This window comes from Myodes glareolus, chromosome 12, assembly GCF_982192425.1.
Source record: "Myodes glareolus chromosome 12, mMyoGla1.1, whole genome shotgun sequence".
Taxonomy (NCBI): domain Eukaryota; kingdom Metazoa; phylum Chordata; class Mammalia; order Rodentia; family Cricetidae; genus Myodes; species Myodes glareolus.
In genome coordinates this window covers 77,791,858-77,801,504 of record NC_142037.1, presented here as the reverse complement: position 1 = coordinate 77,801,504, position 9,647 = coordinate 77,791,858, and the positions used below count along the sequence as shown (strand labels likewise).

Below are 9,647 nucleotides of genomic sequence, written 5' to 3'. Positions count from 1 at the left end.
CGGAGAATCAGCAGGTGAAATACTGGTTTCAGGTTTAAGACATTCTTGAACAGACTATAAAATCTATTTGAGAAGTTAAAAATATTGTAACTGAAACTGACAACTCTCCAAACACCTGATTGGGAACCTTAGAGAGATAAGGTTTGATCACATACTGCTTCCTGATTGGAGAAATCAGTTCTGCCTCTGTCATGTTGGCTGTTAAAATGAATCCTTTACGACCCTTGTCACAGGTCATTTTAAATCCTTCTGAATTATTTGCTTAAGAAGTTCAGCATTTCATTTTTCTTTTCCTTTACTTCATATTCATTAGATTTCCTGGCCATAGCCAGGTGTGATACTTCTTAATAAACACTGACGAAACTCTCCTCCTTAAGTGCAGCTTTGGAAGACTCCTATCAGTCTCTGTAACTTACCACAGCTGAGAAACTTGGGATGGTGGATTAGCAACTTTCCTGCAGACCACATAGGAAGAGAGCTAAACACTTGCATGCTGCATGTTCTGTCTTATTACCCACTGCAAGATATTCATCAGACCTTATGCAAGAATAGCCAACTGTGTGTTCCATATGATGCTTTAAAAAAAGTAACAAATGACATTTTCAAAATAAATACATTAGGAATAAATTTTTATTAGAAAAGACGACCTTAATAGTCTTTAAAATTTCTCATCAAAGAATCAACAGCTTTATTGGAGTTTACAAGTGTGCTTTCAGACATAACTAGATCTTTTAGGTAAAGAGAAAGGAGGGGACATGGCTGTGATACTACAATGAATAGGTGCCCCTAAATTACTAAGCTCACTGGCGAAGCCAGAGTGGCAAACATTGTCAAGCTCTTTCAGTAAACTTTTGAGAAATAACCCTGCTAATCTACTTTATAACTCACAGACTTTTAGTAATTTTCCTGTAACTTGCAAAAATGTAAGACTCACTTAAAAATGCATGCATAATACTCGCCATTGTGTGTTTTTACTTAATGTTATTTCTATTCCTGGTGCTTTAAGAAATACTAGTTGTTTTCTGAGCCTGGAAAACATACTCTCAAATGATGACATTCTCAATTTTAAAAGGAAAGGGTTTGAAATTGAGGAGAATAGAATTAAAGATATACCAAATCCTTCTTATTCAAAGTCCCTTCTGAGCTTTTCACAGTTTTAGATTTAATGTTAGAATTTAAGAAGGTTTAAGTTAGACGCCAGAAATTTGAAACCGTCTGTCAGAATCTTGGTTTCTAGGTACTCTGTGGACTTTCAAGTTGGAGTCTAAGAAGTTAGCATGACACACTTTTTCCAAATTCAGTCATTCCTTTTAAAGAAATCTTCTATTCCAAGCATAAGGGGATATAGAATAAAACAGGACTCCCGAGTGGTATGTCCAGACAGAAGAGTTCCATTACCAAAGTCCAGGAATCACCAGCATCCCCATTAGAGTGAGTATCATCGACTCAGTGCCCGATGCACATCCTGCACCAGTTATATCCAGAGTACTTCCATGGTCTGCTCGGTGGACTTGCTTGACATCACTGAAGTTCATGTTGTCTGGCATCCCTGGAGGACACATAAGAAAACACAGAGTGATGTGGAGGTACCTCAACATGAAAGCCTAGAATAGTTCTTATATGCGATAACACCATGTCACTGACTTCTTGCTTTACTTGTCTTCTCTGTGTTCACCTAGATACTGAGCTGCTTGCTTCATAATTACTTAGTCCTGCCCTACTCCCCATGGAGCAGTGACATCTTTATATGGGCATTCCCAGAAATGCTCTAAACGCAAAGCAAGATAATTTTTTTTTGTTTTAAAAAATAAATCTCTGGTGATATATTTCTAATGTCATCAAGTGGTAAAGAAGCAAAGGAATTTAGTGAGCTATAATATTCTGAGATATTCCATCACATTTTTTCTTATTCTACCAACTATAGAACTAGCAACAATTTTTCTCATGAGAAATCAACGAGATGAGAGAAAATAATATCCCCCAATCAATGAATTGTGCAGCTTTTTTGTACATATAGAGGCATGTAGGTAGTAATATAGATATCTGTCCATATATAAGAGAACTCATCAAAAAGAACACTGGCAATTGAGTATAAGGATGAAGCACTTGATTCATTTATTTATGTTTTGACTTTCATTTATTATTTGTTGGTTTACTTGTTGGTTTTCTGAGGTAGGATTTCTGTGTGACGGTCCTCGCTTCCCTGCGACTCTCTCAGTAAAGCAAGCTGGCCTCAAACTGACAGAGATCTGTCTGCCTCTGCTTCCCAGTTGCTGAGGTTAAAGGGGTGTGTCACCACCACCCAGCTGAAGTACTTGATTTAAATATGAAAGAAATAAAAGACAGGTGAAATGATCCTACTTTTTAATTATTATTCTTGTGCATTATGGATTTGACAGGCTGGGGAGAGGATGGTCTTCCAGTGATTTACAATAAAACAATCATTTCCTTCAGACGGTAGATGTTAGTGCAGTACACTCAGAGAATTGCTATTCTATCCCTCATTATCTATTGTCTCCAATGTTCTAAGGCCATGGGACTCTGAGTTATGTCATGGCATGCTGCTATCAGTCACAATGAAAAGATTTCAACTCAGTGTTACTACAGCCACAAATATTGGCACCATAATTACACTGAGACTGGAAAAAGGGCCTCATATAAGAAAAAGTCAATATTTATGTAATTAGGTCAATACCCATATATAATTCAGAACATAAGTTCCACTGCATTCAGGGATGAGAGCATTAAGACAAAGCAAGCTCTGTTGACCTGCTGTATTGATTTTGCAGTCTGAGTCCTGGCATTATTATTCATTGTTTGGGTACTTGTTTTGCCCTTCTGTGTCGTTAGGCAAGATGAATAAACTAGCGATTCATTTTTTTATAGGGACAGGAGTCAAATGTGAATATTTTAGTCATGTTTTAAGCCACTTGCTGAGTTAGAGCTTAATTAGGACCTAAGATGACTCCAAGCAGTTTGAACAAATGCCACCTCTCCAAGACAACTACATATATTGAAGATTTACAAGATATACTCCTCTGTTTTTAAGCAATGTGAATCAGTGTTTGGACTGGATTCATGAATTACTTTCCCTTTTTAGGTCTTCCAGGCTGGTGCTTCATTCCTTTCTTCAGGAGCCAGGCACTGATCTAGGTTCTGAGAATCCTACCATCTACACACACCTGCAAGCAGAGTGGCGTTCGGTCAAATGCCTCCAAGTCAGGCAAGATCAGGAGGGCTGTACTGTTTTCAGCCCAATATCCTGGTTTAATATCAGAGGTATGCGTACTACTAGTTAATGTAAGAATCTTAAGGTTTATGACCTTTGAATAAAAGTGAGGATGCCACCTACAGCTATAGTTACGATTCTAGTCACAGCCTGGTGTTGTCTTCTGTAAAGAAATATAACCATGCTGAAAAGCTAACGTAAAATTGTTTGATATAATGGTTGTTTTCTTAAATTTAAGTAAGTTTGGAAAGTATGCCAAAGTTAACCAAAGACTCACAAAAGAAAAATTTGTTCTGGAATTTATTTCAATAATTGATTAAATAAAAACAAAATAAGATTTAAACAATATTCTGTACATAATAGCAGTACACAAAGGAACTGATCTATGCATATTTCTTCCTCTAGTGACTGTCTACTCGAGGGAATGATAAGTCTTCTTGAAGAATAATAAAGGATTGTGTTTTGGAAAAATTCAACGCAGTCTGAAAACATGGGCACTGTTTTTACAGGTGGCACTGTGGAGGCTGTACAAATGACGGACTAAGTCCGGGGAGATGGACACTCTGAAGGAGATGGCGACGTGTGTCAGTTCACTTAGTGACATTTGCAGTACAATTTCTATGGCACAAATACTGACTCCAGTAGTCCCATAGGATAGGCAATGCTATAGCAGTGTTTGTAGATGAAATAGAGGGGCTGGGAGCAGTGATGGCAGATTTTGACATTCTCATGTGGACCTGGGATGTGTTCAGATGTCCCATGGTACAGACTCTCTGGACTTTACAAAGACATTAACACATCAACAATTTTGTCGAGAACAGAAAAGAGATGATTTTGTTGTCATCTTCCATGACATTTGGAATGACTGATAATATGTGCCAATCTTCTGTGTTAGTTAAGTGACAGGAAATATTCAGAGGTGAGGGACATGTGGCAGGTGAAGGTGATCAGGGATCCGAGGATTTGGCCAGGATTCCAGATCGTCTTTATCGTGAACAAGGACACTTTTTCAGTGAGGCAAAGAGGACTAAGACTTTCCTGTATACATCTCCCTTTCGTCTGTTTACTTGCCTTAAAATTCTCCAGTTTCATTAAGCCATGAAGACTGCGCCTAAGGACAGTTCTTTGAAAGAAGGAAAACTGCAGGAACTTGAATTGTCAATATTGCCAATTAGTTTACCTATTCCCAAAATCTCGTCCCCATCTATTAGAGACTGTGCTACAGTCTCCATGCGTACTATACACTCACAGTGACGTCATAGTTTGGTGGATTTAAAACAAAAAGAACAAAACATGAACACCAGGAACCCTTTTCCAAATGTTGAAAGGCAGAGGGAGATTGAAATGTTGACAACAGAACTACAGAACGTTATTTGCACTCAACATGAAGATGATCACGACATCAAGGTAATTTCTTCCTAGAAAGAATCGTCATAAAATCATGGCACCTTGTCTGTTGTGCAGTGTGGCTAGAATGAATATTGTTGTAATGGTAATTGAATAATGACTCCTTCCCACACCAGAACACATTTAACTTAATTATTTCCTTCCCTTCTAAAGATTAGGAACAGATGTAGGAATTGTTATTTACTCAAGGTCTCTTGGCCATGAGTGAAGATCAGTATGATCCACTCATCAAGTCCAGCACCATGCTCATGAGAACACACACTCAAGGCATTGACTTTACAGGCAAGCTCTGGTTTTGCCGGAGCATGGGTGAGTAAGTAACTTCAGCTGTTCTTTAAGAGGACAGAATTTAAAAAACTTTGGGATGAGAGCATTTTGGTGAGAAAAGAGAGTTTATCACAACATTTTACACTACCAGAAATTAAAGTATAACAATTAAAAGGTAAAAAAGCATACATTTGTACTTTATTTATAACTGGGGAACAGTCCTGTAGATTGTTAAGGCAAAATTTATAAAGAAAATGTTCACAGCTTTAACTCTACAAAAGAAGGAATTTCTGTATGATATAAATAAGTATTATAAGAGCAAGGGACACTGTGGACTAGAGATAATACACATAACATATTTCAATGAGTAAATAATGCTTTTAAATAGAGTTCTTGCATTCCATACAAAACCCACACATGTTCTTATAGAATGATAAAAGAAAACCAAGAGGAATTACAAAAATAATTTGAATTAAGACTAATAAATTGTTCTGAAACAAATAAATTTAATTTTTTATAGAGAACAATGTCAATAATATTTTGTTCAGTTCATAGACAACAGAATATATTGGCAGGGAGACTTTTGGGAAAAACTGACAAAATTTATTAAAACTGTTTAAATGTACATTTAAACAGACAAAATAATTTCACTTTTCAACCTGGTCTATGGGAATAATTAAGAAAATATGCATACAATTATTCACAAAATGTATATGTTAGTGAAATTATTAGCCTTTATGTGACCATTAATAGGAAATCATGTTAAAATATGAGGTAGATCGACACGGGAAGTAGAAAAAGACAAGATCTCCTGAGTAAATTGGGAGCATGAGGTCCTTGGGGGAAGAAAAGTGGGGATCGTAGAAAAATGTAGAGTTCAATTAAATCAATAAAAAAATAAAAACTATTAAAATAGATTTTAGTAGAGTTTGTATATATACTAGCAATATCTTTAGGGTTCTTTTTATCTCAATCAAATATTACCATATTCCTATGAAAGTAGCAATCCCATCATTAATTTTTGTATTGACATAGTAAGCTCCTAGTAACAATTTTGTGAATTAATAAATTGAAAACTGTAATTCAAGGCAGAAAATTATAAAGTTGTAAAATTATGCTTCCTCAAGCTTGTTTCTTTCATTATAAACTCTAAGAATATATTGAATCAACTGAGAATGTGAAATAAAATGTGGATTTGAATGAAGAAGCCATGGATACGTGTGTGTGTGTGTGTGTGTGTGTGTATACATACATTGTGAGAAAAATTGACAAAGTTGCTATGGATTTCCAACCTGATCTTCTTCATGTTGAAGTAACTTGAACAGAACCTCTTCCTTAGTGATATGGCAGGAGAATTGTTTAAAATCCAGGTGCAGTGGTTTAAAGAAAATGGCCTCCAAAAGAAGTGAGGTTTGCCACTGCTGGATTAGGTGTGGCCTTGTTAGAGGGAGTATTTCACAGTGAAGGTGGGCTTTGTAGACTCATATGTGCTGAAGATAGTGCCTAGTGTTTTGTTTTACTTCCTGTTGCCTGATCAAGATACAGGATTCTCGGCTCCTTCTCCAGCTCCACATCTGCCTGCATGCTGCCATGATGCTGACCATGGTGATAATGGACTAAACCTCTGAAATTGTAAGCTGCCTCTTCAATTAAATATTTTCTTTTATAAAAGTTGCCGTGGTCGTGGTGTCTCTTCACAGCAATAGAAACCCCAACTAAGACACTAGGTGTATTTAGTACAATGTCGAAACACCTCCAAGAGTGCCATAGGCATTCCTATAGAGGCTATTATCAGAGTATAACCAATATAGTTGAACACAGAGGTGTCTACTGATCCTGTAGCCCTTGAACATGCCTAACTGATATCCAACTTACCGGTTTCCTACTTGGTATGCAAAAAGTCTAGTTAATGAAGCTGTCCTAGTTCAAGTGTTCCATTATTTAACAGGAAGTGTAACTTTGCTTCAGGACAGACCTTGGAAAGAATGTTATTTTTATTTTGTATTCGTTGCTTTATTGTTGCTGTCACAAACAACATGACCAATATCTACATATGGAAGAGTATTTATAGCTCAGAGTTCTCAATGGCACGGTGGACATGACAACAGGCAGCCTTGCTGGAAGGAGAGAGACCACATCTTCCAAAACAATCAGAACAGAGACAACAAACTGAATGTAGAGTGAGGCTCTGAACACTCAAAGCCCAGCCTCAGTGATAAACCTCCATCAGCAAATTTCTACCACTTAAAGCTTTCATAACCTCCAAAGAGATCATCCCACCCTGGGAAACAAGTGTTCATATATGTAAGACTCTGGAGGTTACCTATCATTCAAACATGCAGAGAGGCTTTCTGTTCCTGGTGCATTTCATTCTGTAGTAATCATCCTTCTAGCACTGTAAGTTTTCCTTAGTGCTGATTGAGAATCGTATCAGAAGCTACATATACATACATCTGATCTGGAAGCTATGTAATTTCTTTCTTTCTTTCTTTTTCTTTTTCTTTTTTTATTGATTTTTATTGAGCTCTACATTTATTTCTGCTCTCCTCCCTGCCTCTCTCCTCCCCCCTTCAGCCCTCCGCCAAGGTCCCCATGCTCCCAGTTTACTCAGGAGATCTTGTCTTTTTCTACTTCCCATGTAGGTTAGATCTATGTTAGTCTCTCTTAGCTTCCTGATTGTTGTCTAAGGTCTCTGGGATTGTGGTTTGTAGGGTGGTTTTCTTTGCTTTAAGCTATGTAATTTAAACAGTTTCATTGTGGTGTTTCTAATGAACTTTCTAGTAAAATCTTATAAAAGTAATTTTTTGTGTAGCTGGTTATTAATAAAACATTAAAGTATATTTATTAGCTATATTATAATCTTCACTCATATATTGAATTTAATTGTAGAAATTTATTCTTATTAATGATGCTGTAAATTGTTTTAAGAGAGACTTGACTCTAGAGGGGTTCCCAGGTCCAAGGAGAGGTCCCCAGATTGTTCCTTGGGCAGCAGAGGAGAGGGTGCCTGAACTGGCCTTGTCCCATAGCCACACTGATGAATATCTTGAATATCACCATAGAACTTTTGTCCAGCAAGGAATGGAGATAGAGTCAGAGATCCACACTGGAGCACTTGACTGAGCCCCCAAGGTCCAAATGAGGAGCAGAAGGAGGGAGAACATGAGCAAGGAAGTCAAGACCATGAGGGGTGCATCGACCCACTGAGACGGTGGGACTGATCTAGTGGGAGCTACCAAGGCCAGCTGGACTGGGACTGATGGAGCATGTGATCAAACCAGACTCTCTGAATGTGGCTGCCAATGAGGGCTGACTGAGAAGCCAAGGACAATGGCACTGGGTTTTGATTCTACTGCATGGACTGACTTTGTGGGAGCCTGGTTTGTTTGGATGCTCACCTTTGTATACCTAGATGGAGGGGGGAGGACCTTGGACTTCCCACAGGACAGGAAACCCTGACTGCTCTTAGGACTAGAAAGGGAGGGGGGTGGTGGGGAGGGGGAGGGAAAAGAGAGGCGGGGAGGAGGTGAAAATTTTTAATAAATAAATAAAAAAAGAAATAAAAGTTGATGATACCAGTTATGTTAATACAATTAGGAAAAATATTTGTTATACCTTATTTACCTTTGTGACAATATTGACTTAAAGCAATATTACAATTTAAATAGCAAAAATTCACTACTAAGCAGAGTATAGTGGCTTTCTGTGTTACCAAAGATAATTTTTAATGTGAACAGAAAAAACTCTGATTACTGTCAGAAGAATAAAACATTAAGTTTAAAAAGTAGCAATAGATGGTAAAATAAGCAGATTTATTCATTCTAAACCCCAAAGCAGAGAAATGTCATCACTGGTTTGTATGATAATTTAAACTAAATAAAAGGTAGACGGATGTTTTGAAAAAAATGTCAGTGTTTTTGTCACTTCCCACTTGATTCTTAATTAATTGCTAAAGAATATGCTTAACACAAGAAACAATAAGAGAAAATTGGATGAAGATTATATTACTGACTGTCTCTGTTAATTTTCCATTCTTGAGAAGAGACACCATGATCAAGTAAACCAATATAACAAAGCATTTAATGAGGCCTTGTTTACAATGTCAGAAGGTGAGTCCATGACCATCACAGTACGAAGGATAGCAGCAGGCAGTCAGTCATGCCGGTGGAACAACACCTGAGTGCTTCCATCTTATCTACACATTGTAGAAGGAGAGAGAAAGGAGGGAGGGAGGGACATAGGGAGGAAGGGAGGGAGGGAGAAGGGGAGGGAACGTGGGAGAGAGAGAGAGAAAGAGAGAGAGAGAGAGAGAGAGAGAGAGAGAGAGAGAGAGAGAGAGAGAGGGGCTGGGTCTTAGTGTAGACTTCTGAACTTCAAAACCCACTCACCAGTGACAAATCTCCTTTAACAAGACCACACCTCCTAATACTTCCCAGAACAGTTCTGTCAATTAGGGAACAAGCCTTCAAATATGTGAGTTTATGGGGGCCATTCTGATTGAAACTACCACACTGACCAAACTAAATGACAAACATAAAAGCCACTGTGTTTTAATGATTGTTGAGCTATATCAATAAATGAGGGCTATAGTAACAGTTGTAATCAGGGTGCCTGAAAATAATTGCTGGGGTATCTAATGCAGGGCTGGGGAGCCAGTGCGGCAGATAGGTGCATTTGCTGTGCAAGTTCAAGGGCCTAAGTTCAGATTCACGGCCCCAGCACCAACGTGAGAAACACTGTGTAA

General features: G+C 37.9%; 1 protein-coding gene across 1 annotated transcript in view; it reads right to left on the bottom strand.

Moving 5' to 3' along the window:
• Nucleotides 1–612: 612 nt before the first annotated feature.
• Gpc5 (glypican 5) overlaps nucleotides 613–9,647 on the bottom strand; it is a 1,239,739-nt gene continuing 1,230,704 nt past the window's right edge. Inside the window, exon 8 of the mRNA XM_085698195.2 lies at nucleotides 613–1,549. Coding sequence (XP_085554321.2) covers nucleotides 1,395–1,549 — 155 coding nt within the window. The 3' untranslated portion in view covers nucleotides 613–1,394. The remainder of the gene's footprint in view (nucleotides 1,550–9,647) is intronic.